Source organism: Gorilla gorilla, chromosome 4, assembly GCF_029281585.2.
Source record: "Gorilla gorilla gorilla isolate KB3781 chromosome 4, NHGRI_mGorGor1-v2.1_pri, whole genome shotgun sequence".
Taxonomy (NCBI): Eukaryota; Metazoa; Chordata; class Mammalia; order Primates; family Hominidae; genus Gorilla; species Gorilla gorilla.
This window is the reverse complement of record NC_073228.2, coordinates 135,505,234-135,526,924: the sequence shown is the minus strand read 5'-3', so window position 1 is coordinate 135,526,924 and position 21,691 is coordinate 135,505,234. Positions and strand designations below refer to the sequence as shown.

Here is a 21,691-nt window from a genome sequence, read left to right as displayed (position 1 = left end):
ATGGATTCTGGAATTGTCAGTGAGCTTATTGCTGAAACGGCCTCAGCAGCTCTCTGGCTGCTCCTAAGGGTGGTCTGTTTTTCTTACCAAGGAAGCAGTGAAACAAAACTGGCTTTATTCGGTCTGTTGGGAAGCAGACTAGAATGTAAAAAGTATTGCAAAAGTTGCCACTCGAGTCCCAACCCTAAACAAAGTTGCCTGAGGGAGGGCTGCCCCGGGCATTTAGTTACAAGAACGCCGTCTAAATCTAGTTTTTTGACTCAAAGGTAATCGTGAGCTGGCCGCGGCACCGGCTGCCTATCCTGGCCGTGAATGTTTGCTTTCTCTGCCCTGGTCTCAGGACGTCCGTTTCGAATAGATCAAGCACTTCTCTGTCGGCAGCTTTCACAAGAGATCTCGTTTTATTTAAAGAGATATGAGGTTTGCGTGGACTTCCTTCTTTGCCGAATGGCGGCTTCTACTTCCGCATATTCAAAGTCGGCAGTAGAAGTTGCAGAGGGGAGCGCAAACCCGGACTTGGCCACACCCTGGGCTTCCGGATCTGGGCACAACAGTTCTCTCCAGTCAGAACGCCTCCCCACGGTTCTGCCCCAAAATGCTATTTTTGCTCAGGTCCTCAGCGCGTTTCCGGTGTCTCCAACGGATGGAGAAGCCGGAACCACAACTCCAAGGCAGACCCCGTGACTGATTTAGGTGAGGTCTCGCGAGGTGTCTTTAAATCTCACGACGACAGCAGGAAAAGACTTACTCGCACCGCCCCAATTTTAACGTCACAGTGCAGTTACTCCCTTGGGCATTTCTTAGCGTGCGCGTGCGTGCTGCGCATGCGCACTTACTCTCTCCCGCCCCCGCGCAGGCTTGTCTCCGGCCAGTCGCGCGTGGGTAGAGGCCTTAAGGCGGGCGTTGCGAAGGGTTGTTTGCTTGAGCTTGGACCTTGTTACGGCGCGAAGTTCCCTCCTTGGGGCGGGGGAAAGGTACCGCACCCGCTACCTAGTGTGAATGAACTGTGGCGTGGGCTGCTGAGGGCAGGCTGCGGAGTACCTGGGCCGTGGCCATGAACTCACCCGTGGACCCTGGCGCTAGGCAGGCGTTGAGGAAGAAGCCACCCGAGCGGACTCCCGAGGTGAGGCTGGTTGACCTTTATGTGCGTCCCATAGTCCAACAGACAGCATCCTCCTGTCTGTCCGAAACCCGCGGCGACTGCCCTCTTGCCAGAGTCTCGCACCTGCTACTGGGAATCTGTTCTCTTGAGTCTCTTCCCTGACCCAGGCCCTTGTCGCCAGCAGGGTGCCGACCGCCCTTCCTGCCTGTGATGCGGTCTTAACCCGCGTACCCGTCCTTGCCGGGGGCTTCTGAGTGTCGTTAAGAAAGCACCATTACTAAGTCGTATTTTCTGAGTTGGGTAATACGAGTTTCGCAGTTAGATGCCCATTCGTTTAAGTAGACTATGAAAAACGAGATGGAAATTGTAAGGGAAGTATTTCAGCCATGAAATTTGGAAATAGTTTTTCTTTAAAGGTCTCTGAAATATTGTACAGTTGCCTAAAAAAAAGATAAAGTTTTCAAAGTTAGTTTAAAAGTTTACATCCAGTCAAATGGTGAATTCTGTAGTAGATGATGCATGTTTAAAGAACACCACTGTAGGTACTTTTTCAGACTGTCATTGGGAAATTTTACAGTATTTTGTGCTTGGATCCAAAATTTGCTGTGTCGAGTTAACAGTTACGGCATCAGCTTAAAAGATTTTCATTCGACCTTCATGAAGGCTAGTTTTCAGGCATATAACTAAAACCTGTTAGCTTTGCTTATCCCGGTAGAATGCTAAGGTTTTGGGGAAGGTTTTCCTTGATTTGGAGGTTTCTATAACAAGTGGGACATATTTTCTAAACAAAACACTAAACAGTGTGAGTGGATTATTGGATTGTTTTGTTTAAAGTTGCAGTAAATGAAATGAAATGCTTTGGTTAATTCTTCACTTTGGAGTTTTTCAGATATGTAGTGTTTTGCATACTGAGTCTCAGTAACGTTGGGCTGACCTTTTGGGTCGTGACAATTATTCAGGTCACAACGGATGCCATGATAGGTCAAATTATGTTATTGAAGATCCTGATGTTTGCCTAGGAACAACACAAATTCTACCACTTTCCAGAGTTCTCTTTTTGAGATATACATTTATAATTCGATGAGTGTTTGTTTCATTATGATGATTCTTGAAGTCAATGTGAGCTGATTTATTAATTTCAGTAGGCGAATTATCTTACAGCCTTTATAGCATTGGAAAGTATTATACAAGGCTTACAATGTGTAATGCAGGTTTTAATTTAATTTAATTTAATGTTATTTTATTTTTTATTTGAAACAGTCTCACTCTGTCACCCAGGCTGGAGTGCAATGGCGCGATATTGGCTCACTACAACATTTACCTCCCGGGTTCAAGCGATTTTTCTGCCTCAGCCTCCGGAGTAGCTGGGATTACAGGCAGGCGCCACCACGCCCGGCTAATTTTTTGTATTTTTAGTAGAGACGGTGTTGCACCATATTGCCCAGGGTGGTCTCGAACTCGTGACCTCAAGTGATCTGCCCGCGTTGGCCTCCCGAAGTGCTGGAATTACAGGTGTGAGCCAAGTTGCCCGGCTGCTTTTAATTTTCAACGTTACTTGTGCTACTAAATTCACATTTTAATGGAAAAATCCTACTGCTCTTTAACAGCAGAATTATTTATTTTGAAATTGCCTATTTTATTTTTTTTGAGACAAAGTCTCCCTCTGTAGCCCAGGCTGGAGTGCAGTGGCACGATCTCTTGCTCACTGCAACCTCCGCCTCCTGGGTCCCGGTTCAAGTAGTTCTGCCTCACCCTCCCGAGTAGCTGAGATTACAGGCACACGCCACTATGCCCAGCTAATTTTTGTATTTTTAGTAGAGACGGGATTTCACCATGTTGGCCAGGCTTGTCTTGAACTCCTGACATCATGATCCGCTCGCCTCGGCCTCCCAAAGTGCTGGGATTATAGGTGTGAGCCCCGCGCCTGGCTGAAATTGCCTATTTTTGAGCCTTAGGAAATTTTCTAAACTCTTAATAAAGTTATGTTGGCCACTGTGTGCTGTGTTAAGTACTTTATTGTGTTTAATTGGAACAGAAGCATTGTTCAAGGGAATGCTAAACAGCTGCCCACAGTACACAGAATGTAGCCCTGACATCTAGCAGCATAAGAGGTTAACTGATGCATTGGTAGTGCTTTTGAATGAGTGTAGAATTTGTTTGGGGTAAAGAAGTATGAAGAAGGAAATCTGAATCCTAGTGATGATTTGTTTGTGATAAATAATTTGACAAAATTCTCCCAAGTTCATTTCTGTTTTCAGAAGGTCCTTTTACTGGACTCCCAAGGGTCTATTATGAATATATTAGCTCTATAGTTGCTTATTGGGAGTCTAGCAGCTGAAGGCACTAGTCTGTGCACTATGTTGTATCCATAAACAAAGCAGGTCTGCCCTAGTAAGACTTACATTCTGATAGCATGAAGAGTGGGGAAGGCAGATAATGAATATACTAAAAGGTAAGTTACATAATATGTAGCTTATAATTGCTAGAAAAGAAAAGAGCAGAGTAAGAGGGATTGAAAGGAAGGGGCAAGGGCTGGGTTGCAGTTTAAATAAGGTGGTTCGTTTAACTTGGTTGAGAAGATGATTTTTGATCAAAGACTTGATGCATGTGATGGCATTAACTATAGGGGTATATGGAGAAAGTGCTTTCCCAGCAAAGGGAGCAATCGTTGCAAAGGCCCTATGTTGAGAGCATGTTTTGATGCATTCCAGAAATAGCAAGCAGCTTTGTGTGACTGGAGAAGGGTGAACAGGTGTGAGAGTAGTGAGAGATGAAAGAGGAGTGGAGATAATGATGCATAGCATAGGGCACGTCCTATTTGACTTTTCAGTGAGGGGGAGCACTGAAAGATTTTGAAGCAGAGGAGTGATATTGACCTACTTAACCTTTTTTTTTTTTTTTTTTTTTTTTTGAGACAGAGTCTTGCTCTGTCACGCAGGCTGGAGTGCAGTGGTGCAGTCTCGGCTCACTGCAATCTCCGCCACCTGAGATCAAGCGATTCTCCTGCCTCAGCCTCCTGAGTAGCTGGGACTACAGGTGTGTGCCACCACGCCCGGCTAATTTTTTGTGTTTTTAGTAGAGATGGGGTTTCACCGTGTTAGCCAGGATGGCCTCAATCTCTTGACCTCGTGATCTGCCTGCCTTGGCCTCCCAAAGTGCTGGGATTACAGGCGTGAGCCACCACGCCTGGCCTACCTTTTTGTTTTTAAAGAGGGTCTCACTATATTGCCCAGTCTGGTCACTAATTCGTGGGCTCAACAGATTCTCCTGCTTCAACCTCCCAAGTAGCTGGAACTACAGGCATGTACCACTACACCTGACTGCCTTACTGGGTAGTCTCCTGGCTGCTGTGTTGAGAATAGACTGTAGGTGTTTAAGGGCAAAAGCAGGAGGTTAACGGCTGTTATTGCATTAAATCAGGTTAGAGATGATGGTCACTCTGACTAAAGTGATAGTGATAGTAATGGAAGTGGTGAGAAGTGGTTAAGTTTTAGAAATATTTTGTAGGGTTAGCCAACAGGATTTGCTAATAGATCAGATGTGGACCTTGAGGAAGAGAGAAGAATCAAGCATGACTTCAAGGTTTTTGGCCTAAATAACTGGAGTGTTGGAGTTATTGTCAGAGAGGTTTGAGCTGCCATCAGCGAGATGGGAAAAGCTGCAGGAGGAGTAGGTTTTAGGGGCAAGATCAGAAATTCAGTTTTGAACATGTCAAGTTTGAAATGTCTGTTAGAAATGAGTAAGAGTTGCATATACAAATTTGTATGACTAAGAAGCCTGAGCTGGAGATAAAAATTTTATAGTCATCAGTTTATAGATATTGAAAGTCATGAGACTGGGTAAAATTACCAAGTAGTGAGTGTACGTAGAGAATAGAAGAGGAGCAAGGACAGTGAGTACCATGGGACATGAGATCAGTATAAGGTCGGGGAGAAGAGTAGAAATCAGCAAAGGAGAATGAGTGGAAGCAAACAGTGCAGTAGGAGAAAAACCGAGAGAGTGGTGGTGCCCTAGAAGAGATTAATAAGCTGTAAAATAGAAGGGGATAAAATTATTTGTTCGGCTTTTTTTCCTTGAACACCTACTGGGTGCAAAGCGTTGTGAAAAATATACAAAGGGATGAGAATTAGCATGTTGAAATCATTTGTTTGCATCGTGTAATCGATGAGTAAATAATGAGTAAAGAACTCCTTGTGTTTCTGGGACAAAATGAATGGTTCCTTTATTTTGAACCATCTGTCGTCCTTAGGTGAAACTATCAACTCAGGCATAATCCTAGTGAGCCAGACATCAAGTACAGACACATGTTGTAAAGTGTGCCATTTAGATATCTTTCTAACACAGTGTGTGTGTGAGAGATTTCTCCTACTTATAGATTCAGCTTCCACAGAACATTGTCTTTCCTGAGCTAGTTCTTTTTCAATTTGCAAAGATATTCTTATGGAAAATTTTAGACTTAAATACTCCATGGACAATTAAGTGCACTAAAACAACAAAAACTGTTAAGGTACAGACGTACCTCCCAGATACTGCAGGTTTGGTTCCAGACTACTGCAGTAAAGCCAATATCCCAATAAAGTGAGTCACGTGAATTTTATTTCCTAGTGCACATAAAAGTTGTTTACACATATAGTAGTTTATTGTGTGTGATAGCCTTATGTCTAAAAAAAGATATATGCCTTAATTTAAAAATACTTTATTGCTAAAAAATACTAACCAGTCATCTGAGCCTTCAGCTAGTTGTCATCTTTTAGCTGGTGGAGGGTCTTGCCTTAGTGTTGATAGCTGCTGCTGACCGATCAGGGTGGTAGTTGCCGAAGATTGGGGTGGCTGTGACAGTTTCTTAAAATAAGACAATGAAGTTTGCCACATCAATTGACTTTCTTTCATGAAAGATTTCTCTTTAGCATGTGATGCTGTTTGATAGCATTTTACCTACAGTAACTTCTTTCAAAATTGGTGTCAGTCCTCCCAAATTCTGCTGCTGCTTTATCAACTAAGCTTAAGCTTATATGGTATTCTAAATTCTTTGTTGTCATTTGAGCAATATGTACATCATCTTCACCAGGAGCAGGTTGTCTCAAGAAACCACTTTTTTTACTAATGCATAAGAGGCAGCTTCTCATCTACTCAAGTTTTATCATGAGACTGCAGCAATTTAGTCACACCTTCAGGCTCCATCTTCATTTCTTTTTTCTTTCCTTTTTTTTTTTTTTTTCTTTTTCTTTGAGACAAGATCTCATTCTGTTGCCCAGGTTGGAGTGCAATGGCGTAATCACAGCCCACTGCAGCCTCTACTTCCCAGGCTCAAGCGACCCCACCTCAGCCTCCTGAGTAGCTGGTACTACAGGTGCATGCCATCATGCGTGGCTGATTTTTTTTTTTTTGTAGAGACGAGGCGTTGCTATGTTGCCCAGGTTGATCTTGAACTCCTGGGCCCAAGCAATCCTCCCACCTTAGCCTCCCAAAGTGCTGGGAGCCAGCCCAGGCTCTGTTTCTAATTCTAGTTCTCTTACTATTTCTACCACACATGCAGTTGCTTCCTTCACTGAAGTGTTGTACCCTTCAAAGTCATTCATAAAGGTTGGAGTCAGCCTCTTTCAAACTCCTGTTAGTGTTGATATTTTGACCTCCTCCCATGCTTCACAATTTTTTTTTTTCTTTTAAGTGATAGTCTCAATACATTACCTGGACTGGTCTTGAACTCCTAGGCTCAAGTGATCCTCCCACCTCAGCCTCCCAAAGTGTTGGGATTACAGGCGTGAGTCACCATGCCTGGCCCACAGATGGTTTTAATGGCATCTGGAATGATGAATCACTTCAAGACAGTTTTCAATTTTCTTTTCACAGATCTGTTAGAGGAATCACTATCTATGTCAGCTGTAGCTTTATGAAATGTGTTTCTTAAATAACAAGACTTGAAGGTTGAAACTTTTCCTTGATCCATGGGCCACAGAATGGATGTTGTATTAGCAGGCCTGAAAAAATCACTAATCTCCTTGTGTACCTCCATCTGAGCTCTTGAGTGACAAGATGCATTGTCAGTGAGTAGTAGTATTTTGAAAGGAATCTTTTTTTCTGAGCAGTGGGTCTCATCAGTGGACTTAAAATATTCAGTAACCCATACTGTAAACAAATGTGCTGTCATTTAGGCTTTGTTATTTATTTACTGAGCACAGACAGAATAGATTTAACATAATTCTTAAGGGCCTTAGGGTTTTCAGAATGGTAAATGATCACTGGCTTCAACTTAAAGTCACCAGCTGCATTATCCTCTAACAGGAGTCAGCCTGTCCTTTGAAGCTTTGAAGCCAGGCATTGATTTCTCCTCTCTAGTTATGGAAGTCTTAGGTGGCATCTTCTTGTGATATAAGGCTGTTTTGTCTACATTAAAAATCTGATTTTTAGTGTAGCCACCTTCATTAATTATCTTAGCTAGATCTTCAGGATAACTTACTTTTTATGTTAGTGGAGGTGGCTTTTTTTCGTAAACTTCATGAACCAATTTCCACTAGCTTCAAACTTTTCTTCTGCAGCCATCTCATCTCTCAACCTTTTTAGAATTGAAAAGTTAGGGCCTTGCTCTGGATTAGGTTTTGGCTTAAGGGACTGTTGTGGCTGGTTTGATGGTTTATCTAGACCACTCAGACTTTCTCCATATCAGCAATAAGACTTTTTCACTTTTTTTTTAAATCATATTTTTGTTCGCTAAAGTAGCACTTTTAATTTTCTCCATGTGCCTTTTCTTTGCATTCACAACATAGCTAACTGTGTGGTGCAAGAGGCCTGGCTTTGGGCCATTGTTAGCCTTCCTAAGTTTAATCATTTCTAGCTTTTGATTTAAAGTGAGAGATAGGTGACTCTTTTCACTTGAACACTTAGGGGCCATTGTAGGGTTATTAATTGGCCTAATTTCCGTATTGTTATGTCTCAGGGAATAGGGAGGCCCCAAGAGAGGGAGATAGAGAAGGTGGAACAGCCAGTGGAACAGTTGGAACACATGTATCAGTTACGTTTGCCATCTTACATGGGCACAGTTTGTGGTGCCCCAAAACAATTACAGTAGTAACATGAAAGATTGCTGATCACAGGCCACCATAGCAAATATAATGAAAAAGTTTGAAATGTTGTGAGAATTACCAAAATGTGACACGGAGACATGAAGTGAGCATGTGCTGTTGAAAAAAATGGTGCTGCTGGACTTGGTTGATGCAGGGTTGTCATGAACCTTCAATTTGTATTTAAAAAAAACAACAACCCCACAATACCAGCCAAGCACAATAAAACAGAGTATGCCTGTACTTCTTTGTGTCATTATGCCAGAATTCCTTAAAGAAGCCACAGTCATAATTAGACCTTGAACTTGGCTGTTTCTCAGCTCAATCCACATTTAATACCATTCTTTATAACGTTTCTTTTTTACTTCAGAATGAACTCCTTATATTTCCCTTAATGTTTATTTCCCTCTCAGTGCTTAATGCCATGATTTGCACATATTAAATGATGAATAAATATTTTACAAGCCAAAATTTGGAAATACATTTTGTAAAGTCATCATATGTTAAAAAGGTAGCACTTCGTATTCATTGGAACTGCTAACTTTGTGTTTCTTGGACAGTCTTACTCAGCAGCTTGCTTTCAGTTAGTTGTTATAGGCTAATGCCTCCTAGGATTATGTTTTCCAACTTATCCCCTAAATTTTATGTGCTTCAGCTTCATATATCAACCACCTTGTCCTCCAGGTTCTTCAACCACTTGCCCTAAATTAAGCCATCATTATTCCTCTTCCTTCATAATCTGTTGGCAGCTGGCCGAGTTGCTGTCTCTAGGAATTTGTATTATTTCTCTTCATTCCTCATAGATGCAACTTGCCACTAAACTTCATCCCCTGAATCTTTTTATTTGCCCTTTTCTTACAAGTTTTACTACTCTAGTTCAGTCTGTTTTATTGTTTCTACCCCCAAATTATTGCTTGAGTCATTGAGTCTTGCTGCTAGAGTGATCTTCCTCTCAGATCTGATTATGTTCTACTCTTGCTCAGAATTTTATTTCTTATATTTCCTAGGTATACATTAACAATATGTTGTTCAAATCATTTTTGTGAATTAAGAGAGAAGCTATTAATATTTATTTCAGAGTAACAGGTTAAAGAGGGACTGTCCCGCTTAAACTGAGATATGGTTACCTCACCCAGATGGTAACATTAATTTGTACATTCATTTAAGAAATAATATATCTGACATATTAAAAACCAAGGTTGTAGAGAGGAGTTGGACATGGTCCCTATTCATCAATGACTTGGGAGACATAAGAAAACATAAATGCAATAAATGTTTTAGTTATTAGTGACAAAGGTATGAGTAGGGCTTTGGGATTGCAAGATGGGGAAGGGAACAAGCTTCATGGGGGAGCATTGAATTCCCAGTGTTAAATGTCATGAATTGATTTCTGGATGATCAAGAGAGGTCATTCCAAGCAGAGAGGCAGGAGCAAAAGTACTGATGGTGGCAAGCCATGTATAGTTGTAGAATAAGAAGCCAATCTGTAAGTCTAGAGCAGGCATTCCCATTGGAAGTGATATCGCTCCCAAAGATGCAAAAATTGCCTGTTATGGGAGTGGGAAAAAAAATCATAGCTATTGGTATGGTTTGTGGCCCTCTAAAACTCAGCCCTAAACTGACAGTGTCTTATTCTTTAGTATTTAATTAAAGATGGGGCAGTGCTTAGGAAAAATTGTCTGAAAGGTTCTTTGGGAGGGGATGAAAATGAAAAAAAGGTTGCAGAATACTGGGCTAATGTCTAGGATGTTTGGGGATGATGGTACATGATGTCAGATGTTAAATGATGAAGCTGGACGTACTAGCAGGGTTTGGATAATTTCAGAAATTTGGACTCCATCTTATAAACAAAGGAGAAAGAACTGTTGCAGGGTTTAAAGCCTGGAAATAAGATCAGTTTTATAAAGACTACTATGTGAGCATTTTGGAGATGTATTGAGTGGGGAGGAGCAGACTAGAGACAGGGAGGCTTATATGTATACAGGTAGACTGGACATGTATTTTATCCAAACTGGGATATTTTCCATGTGAAAGGTAAGACTACTAGTGATTATACTAAGATAATACGGAAACCAAGAAATATGGTTTGTTTTTTTTTTTTTTGAGACGGAGTCTCTGTCACCCAGGCTGGAGCGCAGTGGCGCTATCTCAGCTGACTGCAAGCTCCACCTCCTGGGTTCACGCCATTCTCCTGCCTCAGCCTCCCGAGTAGCTGGGACTACTGCCGCTCGCCACCATGCTTGGCTAATTTTTTTGTGTTTTTAGTAGAGACGGGGTTTCACCATGTTAGCCAGGATGGTCTCGATCTCCCGACCTCGTGATCCGCCCGCATCGGCCTCCCAAAATGCTGGGATTACAGGTGTGAGCCACCGTGCCCAGCCATCAAGAAGTATGTTTTGTTGTTAGAAACAAATACAGTAGTTCAGGTGTGAGATAAGGTCCTGGACCCAGTGGTGGCAGCAGTTAAGTGGGATAGTGAGGTATTAAGGAGGTAGAATTGGCCTAACCTGGTCACTGGTTGGAAAGATAATTTCTCCTCCTCCCCCAGGCTTTTTTGAAAAACTTTGAAATGAACTATAAAACATAAAGTCCATATGCCCTAAATATACACTGGCAGATGATTAATTTGTTTTGTTTGTTTGTTTGTTTGTTTGTTTGTTTTTTGAGACGGAGTTTCTCTCTTGTCTCCCAGGCTGGAGTGCAGTGGCACAATCTCAGCTCACCGCAACCTCTGCCTCCCGGGTTCAAGGGATTCTCCTGCCTCAGCATCCCAAGTAGCTGGGATTACAGATGCCTGCTACCACGCCTGGCTGATTTTTGTATTTTTAGTAGAGACAGAGTTACACCATGTTGGCCAGGCTGATCTTGAACTGCTGACCTCGTGATCCTCCTGCCTCAGCCTCCCAAAGTGCTGGGATTACAGGTGTGAGCCACTGCACCCATGCCCGGCTACTTTTTGTATTTTTAGTAGAGACGGGGTTTCTCCTTGTTGGTCAGGCTGTTCTCGAACTCCCGACCTCAAGTGATCTGCCTGCCTCGGCCTCCCAAAGTGCCGGGATTACAGGCGTGAGCAACTGCGCCCAGCCATTGCCAGATTAATTTTTACAAACATATTTTACTGTGTATATCATGATACAGAATATAGATAAAGAATATTACCAGCGCTCCAGAAATTTCCCCTTTTTCTTTCTCGTTCTCCCAAAGGAAACCACTCTTCTGGTTCTGTCATTGTAGATTTTTTTCTTTGTGCCTTTGAACTTAATTTGAGTGGAGTGTTTTTGTTTGTTTGTTTGTTTTGTTTTTAAAGACAAGGTCTTGCTGTGTTGCCCAGGTTGGCCTCCAGCCCCTGGGCTCAAGCAATTTTCCCAAGTAGCTGGGAGTACAGGTGTATACCACCATGCCCAGCTCATTGTGAGTATTCTTTCTGGCAGCCAAGAGGACTATGAAGCTACCTTGGTTCTTTGCATTTTGCCTTTGTACTGGACTTTTAACCTCCCCTCTTGGGGCTTTCCTTGCTATTCATCTGATTATCTATCCTTTATATCCTGACACTAAAATCTCTTCTGTTTCTGTGCATTGCATAGGATGGGAACAGTATGGTAACGGTGTCACTGGCCTTTGAATTTTGCATTTGGACAAGCCTACTTCAAATCTGGACTCCAGTTCTGAGAATTTGACCCTAGGCAAGTTATCTAACTTCTCTAGGATTGAATATCTTTTTGGGATTCTTGTGTGGACCAAATGAGATAATATATGTGAAATAATTAGCAAAGTGTCTTGATAATAAACAGTAAATGATAGCCTACATATTAGCTGACTATTTTCTCTGTCTGGAAAACCATCCTCTGGCCTGGCACATTCTGATTCTTCACTGAAAGCTCTAGTGCTCATTTGCAGAATTGTGCATCCTTCCTTCCTCACTTTTCCACTCCTCTGTGTTCCTAGATACTTTGCGCCTTCTTCCACCATAGTAATTACTGTGCTGTGTTATGATTACTTGCATATTTCTCTCTGATTGTAAGCTCCTTGAAGACAGTGAGTGTACCCTTATCTCCCAGTGTTCATTACACAGTACTTGGTACATAGTAGATATCTAAATATTTGTAGAGTAAGTGACTTTAAAAAGAAAATCAAGGCCGGGCGCAGTGGCTCACGCCTGTAATCCCAGCACTTTGGGAGGCCAAGGCGGGCAGATCACCTGAGGCCAGGAGTTCGAAACCAGCCTGACCGACATGGAGAAACCTCGTCTGTACTAAAAATACAAAATTAGCCGGGCGTGGTGGTGCATGCCTGCAATCCCATCTACTTGGGAGGCCGAGGCAGAAGAGTCGCTTGAACCCTAGAGGCGGAGGTTGCGGTGAGCCAAGATTGTACCATTGTGCACTCCAGCCCGGGCAACAAGAGTGAAACTCTGTCTCACAAAAAAAAAAAAAAAAAAAAGCAATGTGAAAAATACTGTTCCTTTACTATTCTAGTAGTGATTTCTACTGGTCTAATATTTAAAGTGTTCAGATAAAAAGGCTTGATGAAGTTTGGCAAAATGGCAAAATGTGCTATTACTATTCTCATTAAGAATAAAGTAGAGTTGCCATAAACAGTGTTTTACCTGGCAGTTCTTGAGAGACAATTCAGATGGAGGAAACTTAGTAATATCTTGAAAGAAAGATTCCTTTTCTGCATGGCTTCAAAACACATTTGCAGGGAACATCACAGAAAAATATAGATTAATGCCCATTTTAACTGTTTGTGTTCTTTCACCAGATGATTCAAAACGTCTGGGCAAATTTTCATGCTCTGCTAGGTGTTAATGTAATTGCCTACTTAGAAGAAGTTTTTTTTGTTTTGTTTTGTTTTGTTTTAGAACTAGGTATTTTTGGTTATTAAAAAGTTGAAGGAGCTGGGAATTTAAAAAATGTAAAATTTAGTATAACCATTTATTAATCTGTTACAGAATTTAGAAAAATGGTCTTCAGATGTACACTTGCAGAGTTTTTTTCTGAATTGGCGAGAGAGCACCATTGTACTTGGAGTCAGTTTTGGAGTGAGTCACTGCACATCCCTGGTTGGCAGAACAAAGATTCTGTTGTGCTTTCCCACAGCAGATGCACATTCAGAGGGTTCCTTGGAAAGAAAAAGAACTTATTTATACTTCTGGGGCCCCTTGACCTTCATTTGTAAATCCAGTTGGATAGAAAGGGAATGTTAGATCTGGATGAGACCTGGATTATCTGGATGAACATCTTTTCCAGGCCCATCATTTTACGTGTGTTGGAGATTCCCAACTCGATGAGCTTGACTACAGAATGAGCGATTTTATTAAAAACTTTAGATTGTGGAGGCATAAGCAACACATGTTTGAGGCATAAGCAATGCATGTTTGGCATTACATGCCAAAGGTGAGACACATTCTCCACTATTTTAATAAAATTGCTCATTCTGTTTTTATTTACAGCCAGACCTTAGTTTACCCAGGCTGGTCCAAGGTAAAGTCAAATGATAAACACAATGTTATAGAGTTCACAATCAGTCTGTCCCTTGCAAAGACCAAGATTTTTGTCGTGTAGTCAGGCTCATCATGCCTGCCTCCTCCTTCCCTTTGGAGAATTCTGAGGGAAGTTCCTCAATCTCTCAGAATCAAAATCTTAAGTGTCTAAACTTCCAAATGACTGCAGCTTTTCTCAAGTTAAGAAGCCAAACTAAAATAGGTTACCATCTTTTTTTTTTTTTTAGGAAAGAGTTTATGAGTGTCACAAGTGCCTGGTGTGGAGTTTGGATTATTTATAGGATTATTAAATGACTCTCTGAGGCACAGGTGAATACATAATTTTTTTGAGGGAGATTGCCTAATGAACATTTGTGCAGTAAGTATTAAGCACTGTTTCATGTGCCAGGGATAAAAGATTAAAGATAGTTCTTCCATCTGGGGAGGAGATAGCAAAACACTTGGACAATTAAAATATGGCCTGATTAAATACTGTGATAATTATAAATATCAGGTGCTCAGAAGTTTGTAGGAAGGCCTTTGGGGGAGAAGAGCAAAGGGTAGGCAGGTGCTGTTCAAGTTGTTTTAGAAAAGGGAACCCTGATGAGTTTAAGATACAGTTGGCCCTCCATATCCGTGAGTTTTGCATTTGTGGATACAACCAACCGAGATTGGAAAATAAGTTAGGCCCATGATCGTTGTGCCTGTGCTGAACAGGTACAGACATTTTTCTTGCTAGTATTCCCTAAACAATACAGTATAGCAACTCTTTACATAGCATTTCCACTGTATTAGGTATTAATAAATAATCTAGAGTAATGATTTAAAGCATACAAGGGCCAGGTGTGGTAGCTCGTGCCTGTAATCCCAAAACATTGGGGGCTGAAGTGGGTCCTCAAACTCCTGGCTGCTTGAGCCCAGGAGTTTGAGACCAGCCTGGGCAACATGGTGAAACCCTATCTCTACAAAAAAGTACAAAAATCAGCAGGGTGTGGTGGTGCATGCCAGCTACTCAGGAGGCTTAGATGAGAGGATCGCATGAGCCCAGGAGGTTGAGGCTGCAGTGAGCTGTGATCTTGCCACTGCACTTCAGCCTGGGCAAAACAGTGAGACCCTGTCTGAAAAAACAAGAAAAAGAACATAAAGCCTACCAGAGGATGTCTGTAGGTTATATGCAAATACTACACCATTTTATATAAGGGACTCAAGTGTTTATGGGTTTTGATATCCACAAAGGCTCTTGGAATGAACCCAGTGGATACCAAGGAACAACTATATATAGAAATTTAAGTGAAGAAGGGAAGGTGTGTTTCTTGAAAGGGTAACAGCATATGCCAAGGCCACAGGATACGTATGGTATGTACATGCAAGTTGCCTAGGCAGCTGGAACAGTGGGACAAGAATGAATGGTAAAGTAGATGAAGCTGGAGGAATTGTCAGGATCCAGATCATGAGGAATTGTGTTCTCCTTATTAAGGAATTTAGATTTGGCTTCCAGAAAGATCGCTTTGGCAGTATATGTGAAGAGTGGATTTTACCGTGGGCATGGTTTGTCATGCCTGTAATCTCAGCACTTTGAGAGGCCAAGGTGGGCGGATCACTTGAGGCCAGGAGTTCGAGGCCAACCTAGCCAACATGGCAAAACGCTGTCTCTACTAAAAATACAAAAAATTTGCTGGGCATGGTGATGCGTGCCTTTAGTCCCAGCTGCTTGGGAGGCTGAGGCGTGAGAATTGCTTGAACCCGGGAGGCGGAGGTTGCAGTCAGCCAAGATTCAGCCACTGCACTCCAGCCTGGGCAACAGAGTGAGACTGTGTCTTAAAAAAAAAAGAAAAAAAAAAAAAGAATGGATTTTAGAATCCAGTTATTTCAGTTATTCACTGGGAAATACTGAATTTCTAAATTGCCTCATTTGCAATAGTAAACGGAGATATTTCGAAAGTAGAATTGACAGATTTCTGGCCAGAGCCAATGAACCTGAGTACTGTTAACTAAATTAGGGAACCAGTAATGAATTTTGCACTTGAGTTGCTGATGGGTCAGCCAGGTTGAAAGTGTTTAGTGCCCAGTAGAACATATAGTATCTAAGTTTAGTGGAGAGCTTTGGGCTAGAAATACAAATATGGGAGTCATAGGCATATGTGATAGTTGAAGCTATGGATGTGGAAGGTATTCCTAACAGTAGAGAGTCTCTAGTGAATAAAAGGCAGCTGTTGGCAGTTCTGGTAACATAAACTTTATAAACATTGATAGGAGTAAGAAAAAAATGAGAAACCTATGAAGGAGACTTAGATGGAGCAGATGGACCCAAAATAACAAAAAGTAAAAACTGAAAAAAAGCAGCCGCCGCAGAAAGCTAATAATGGAAATAAAATACTGAAGACTTGCATACTGTATGGTGGTTATTGGATGCCTGTTGCTGTTACGAAAACTTTATATACATTTAATCCTTCAAGAAACCCTGTGAAAGAAGGTATTATTATCCACATTTTACATACGGGGAAATTGAATCACAGAGAGATTAATTAGTCTAATGTCACACAGCTAGACCCAGTGTAGTCAGGATTCAAACCTAGGCAGTCTGATTTCATAGTCTGTGCTTATAATCGTTGCTAAATGTTTCTCATTAGGACGAGAATCCAGAAAGAACCATATTACAGAAGGGATAGGAGAGAGAATGACATGTCAGCAGTCAAATGCTGTAGAGAATTCGAAGAGAGATAAGGATTGAAAAGTACATGTGGAATTTAGAATTAACAAGTATTAGGTGACTTCATAATGCATGGTAGGATCAGAAAAGTGAAGTGAAAGGCTACACTTTGAACTTATAAACAATTGGATGCTCAATCTTTTGATACGTTGTAATTTCAGTGGTTAATTATTGAAGTCCTAAAGTTTAAGCGTATCATTGAGACTTTCATTCTTAAAAATTAAAATTTTAGGGTGTAATTTTTTAAAATTATACTTTAAGTTCTCGGATACATGTGCAGAACGTGCAGGTTTGTTACATAGGTATACACATGCCATGGTGGTTTGCCGTACCCATCAACCTGTCATCTACATTAGGTATTATTTATCCTAATGCTATGCCCCCCGCCCTCCAGCCCCGCCGCAACAGGCCCTGGTGTGTGATGTTCCCCTCCATGTGTCCATGTATCCTCATTGTTCAGCTCTCACTTATGAGTGAGAACATGCAGTGTTTGGTTTTCTGTTCCTGTGTTAGTTTGCTGAGAATGATTAGTAAATGCGTGAGCCACCGTACCTGGCCATCTCACCTCTGTTTCATTTTTCAATCCAGGGTCTAGTCAAGGTATGTTACGTTACATTTGGTTACCATAGTCTCCTTTAATCCAGAACAGTCCTGTTTTTTTTTTTTTTTTTTTCCTTTCATAAACATGGCACTTTTGAAGAGCCTGGCCGGCTGTCTTATAGAATGTATCATGATCTGGATTCATCTGGTTGTTTTCTCATGATTAGATTAAGGTGAAATGATTTTGTTGAGAAACTGCATAGGTGGTGGTCTGTACTTCCCGTATTGTCCCATCACTGACACATATTGTCAGTTCTTTCCTTTATTGGGCATACTAAATAGGATCATCTGCATCTCTTTTGTTGTAAAGGTACAATGCTATAATTTATAAGTGATCCAAAGTTATAGTTGGAGAATGTGTGAATGTCGTGTTCTCCAACAGTGGTTTTACCTTGTGATTTTAGCATTCATTGATAATCCTCGCCTAAATTAACTATTACTTTGCTGTTACAAAGTGATAATTTTCTTTTTTTCTTTTTTTGAGACAGAGTCTCCCTTTGTCACTCAGGCTGCAGTGCAGTGCTGTGATCTTGGCTCACTGCAGCCTCTGCCTCCCAGGTTCAAGCGATTCTTGTGCCTCAGCTTCCTGAGTAGCTGAGTCTGCAGGCATGTGCCATCACACCCGGCTAATTTCTGTATTTTTTTTTTTAAAGTAGAGATGGGGTTTCCACTGTGTTGCCTGGGCTGGTCTGGAACTCCTGACCTCAAGTGATCCTCTCACCTTGACCTCCCAAAGTGCTGGGATTATAGTTGTGGACCACCATGCCTGGCCATAATTTTCTGATTCTATATTTCTTTTACATTTGTTAGTTGTTTTCTGTATAGAAGAGCTTTCCTCACCTTCCTTTCTCCTCTCTTTTTTAAATCACTATGAAGTAATGGATTATTTTTTGTGTTCAATATTGTCATCCTTTTTGATTATTAAAGTGCTCCAAATATAGCCAGTGGAAGCCCTTTCAAAGTCAGGTCCTATGTCCTTTTGACGTGACCCCATGAGTCTTTAAGTACTTTTTTGCTTTCTGGCATAAAAAGATGTTCCAGGTCCTGACTTTCTTTGCTCTAGTACTGAAGTCAGCCATTTATCCAAAGATCTTCAGTCCCCTTTAGTGAGAAATGAATTTAGAAACCAAAGTCTGGGCTCCGGTTGTGGTAAATGTTTTATATCTCTTTACTGCCATTTTGCCGAATGTTGTTTATACCTCCATGAATGAGAAAATCAATAAGTTCTATGTTTAATATATGGTATTAACTTTGGCATATTGTTTAAATCTCCAAAATGCTTTAGTAGTCTGTGTATTTTAATCCTTATTTTGTAATTTTAGAATATATTTACCATGTGATAGCCTCTCTGCTGCACATTTAATAAACATTTAAAAATTTTGTATTTTTAGTAGAGACGGGGTTTCACTATGTTGTCCAGCCTTGTCTCGAACTCTTGACCTCAGGTGATCCACCCGCTTCGGCCTCCAAAGTACTGGGATTACAGGCTTGAGCCACTGCTAACTGGGGGTGGTGGTGGGCGCCTTGTAATCCCAGCTACTCAAGAGGCTGAGGCAGGAGAATCGCTTGAGCCCGGGAGGTGGAGGTTGCAGTGGGCTGAGATCGTAACACTACACTCCAGCCTGGGCAACAAGAGTGAAACTCTGTCTCAAAAAAACAATCGTTTGTGTTCAGAGATATTTTATCTTTTCTGTGGTACAGATAATAAACGTTAAGCAGATTATCCAAGTTTACACAAGTAGTAACTAACAGAGCTGAAAGAGGCATAATTTAAACACAGTTGTCTCCAGAGTCCAAATTGGGTTTTTTTGTGTGTGTGTGTGGTGCTGTTTTTTTAGAGACCAGGTATCTCCACGTTGCCCAGATTGGCCTCCTACTTCTGGGCTCGAGTGATCCCTCCTGCCTCAGCCTCCTGAGTAGCTGGGACTACAGGCATCTGCCACTGCATCCAGCTGTCTTCCACATTGTTAGACTGCCTTCCAAATGATCTGTAGAAGATTCCTCAGCATAACTTTTCATTATAGAACCATAGCTGCAGAATGTATGTATGATACAGTTGAATTTGTGCTGACCTTAGGATCTATCCTGGGACATTTTTCTTTGTTAAAATTCCTGGGATAGATTTGTTTTCTAGGTTAAGAGAATGAATAAAATATCTTGGTTAATGTAAGTTTTGGATAATGATGTTTTATTGAAAGTTTTGTGTGCCTGGGTGCGGTGACTCACACCTATAATCCCAGCACTTTGGAAGGCCAAGGTAGAAGGATCCTTTGAGCTTAGTTCAAGACCAGCCTAGGCAACATAGACCTTGTCTCTACAAAGGAAAAAAAAAAAAGCTGGGGGTGGTGGCACACTCGAGAGTCTCAGGAGGGAGAATCACTTGAGCCTGGGAGGTTGAGGCTGCAGTGAGTCGTGATTGTGCCACTGTACTCCAGCCTGGGCAACATAGCGAGAGCCTGTGTCAGAGAAAAAAAGTTGTATGTGATGAATTAAGTGTATCATAGGTAAGAAATTCACTTGTTTTAAACTTCAAGAACCAGAAAAATGCAAAAATTTTTTAAGCATCCCAGTTTGAGTTTTCCAAGTTTTGGTTGATTTTCTAAACACCTGTAGAAGGACAGTGAGGAGAATTGGGAAATGGAGTTTCTGAGAGCAGCACAGTTGCTTGGCATAACATTGTAAACTAAGGAAGGGGATAAAAATTCCAACCTGCTTAATAGAAATATATGTTTAAATTAGTAATTACTTGTTTATACAGTGCTCCAAATATGAGTTTATTTTCATTTAACAACTAAATTGAAAATCCACAGAATATATCTGCAATGAATGCTGTAAGAATTGTTTAAAGGGTATACAAGAGTTGTCTTGTTATACAATGGCAGCTGTCCACCCACCTCAGCTTATCCCACCTTCACTATAAAAACTACTGGCTGAGAGGGTGTAGCTGATCTGTTTTAGGAAGTACCAAGTCATCACCACTTCCTCACCTTCTTCTTCTTTTTTTTTCGCCCCTAGGTAGAACCCATAATTTTATTCCCTAATCCTGAGCTGGTACTTGTTATTCTAATACCCCTGGACAATTTCTGCAGTATTTTGTTGCAGTTACAGAACTAGTGCTGAATCAGATGTTACTGATCTGGGATGTCAGGATATGCCAGATGGATAGTTTTCCCACCCTTCTCATGACTTCCCTCTTTTTTTTTTTTAATTGAGACAGTTTTGCTCTGTTGCCCGGTCTGGAGTACAGTGGTGTGATCTCCGCTAACTGCAGCCTCCGTGCCCGGCTTCAAGCAATTCTCATGCCTCAGCCTCCCAAGTAGCTGGGACTACAGGTGTGCGCCACCATGCCCAGCTAATTTTTTTGTATTTTTAGTAGAGACGGGGTTTTGCCATGTTGGCCAGGCTGGTCGTGAACTCCTTACCTCAAGTAATCCGCCCACTCTGCCTCCCAAAGTGCTGGGATTATAGGCGTGAGCCACTGCACCCAGCCGACTTCCCTCTTGAAAGCTACATAGAGCAGCTTTCAAGTGCATTCAGCGTAAATGATTAGCACCTCCTTGAATCTAGCATTTAAATTTTTTACTGCCGAAGACTGTCTGTAAGACTTCCAGTCTGACTCTGTCAGGGTTCTTTCTTTTTTTATTTGTGACTTTATGCCTAATAGATAATATAGTACCTCAAGATTATCTTGCAGATAATTGACACAAAAGCCCCAAGAAACCCTTTTCTAAGCTCAGCATTACAGACTCCACAACTCCATGCTGTCCTGTGTAAACAAAATGCCATAACCCCCACATCATATGAAAAAGAATTAATCAGCTCACCACTACAACCATTCTTTATTCTGTTTTGTGAATGCTTAGCATTCTTGTGACCCTCAAACTAGGTACACAAAGAAAGGGACTAGGATTTACTAGGCATCTTAATGCTTGTTGTCTTTCACTATTAATAGGTCAGACAATCCAGAGTGATATAGATCCCACTTATAAACAGTGGTTCTCAAACTTTAGTGTGCAGAAGAATCACCTGTAGGACCTATTAAATCACAGACTGCTGGTCCCTACAACCCAGATATTCTGATTGACTAGATCTGGGGTGAGGCCTGATAATTTACATTTCTACAAAGTTCCCAAATGATGCTGATTGTGCTGGTTCAGGATCTCACAGGGTTATTACTTACATGCAACAGAACCCAATTTTGGCCAATCGAAAGAAAGAATTTACTGAAAGGATTCTGGGTAGCTACAGAATTACTTGGAATACTGGAAAACCAGACTTGGGGCTAGGCTTGGGATACTAGAAAAACAGGCTTGGGTCTGTGACCCTTATCACAGATTTGGTAGATACTACTGCTACTAGCAGTGAATAGTGAGTGCCACAGTTTGCACTGTGGACCACCTGTACTGTCCATTGCGTATGTTGTAGACCCTTGATATGGTTTGGCTCTGTGTCCCCACCCAAATCTCATGTTGAATTGTAATCCCCAGTGATGGGGGAGGGACCTGTGGGAGGTGATTGGATTATGGGAGCAGATTTGCCCCCTTGCTGTTCTCGTGATAGTGAGAGTTCATTCTCTTGAGATCTTGAGTTGTTTAAAAGCATGTAGCACTTTTGTTCTACTTTGCTGTCTCTCTCCTGCTGGCTATGTCGAGATGTGCTTCCTTCCCTTTCACCTTCCACCATGATTTTAAGTTTCCTGAGGCCTTCCCAGGCGTGCATCCTGTACAGCCTGCAGGACC

The 21,691-nt window shown here is 41.5% G+C and overlaps 1 protein-coding gene across 10 annotated transcripts in view; it reads left to right on the top strand.

The window, feature by feature from the left end:
* The first annotated feature begins 774 nt into the window (after positions 1-774).
* The window catches only part of RAPGEF6 (Rap guanine nucleotide exchange factor 6), a 212,071-nt gene continuing 191,154 nt past the window's right edge, over positions 775-21,691 (top strand). For 6 of the 10 annotated variants that reach the window (XM_055386558.2, XM_031010805.3, XM_031010809.3 and 3 more), the window contains exon 1: positions 829-1,123. In XM_055386558.2, coding sequence (XP_055242533.1) covers positions 1,055-1,123 — 69 coding nt within the window. In that variant the 5' untranslated portion in view covers positions 829-1,054. Of the gene's footprint in view, positions 1,124-21,691 lie in introns of all 10 variants that reach the window. The other 4 variants (XM_031010808.3, XM_055386561.2, XM_055386560.2 and 1 more) reach the window with 2 other exon arrangements.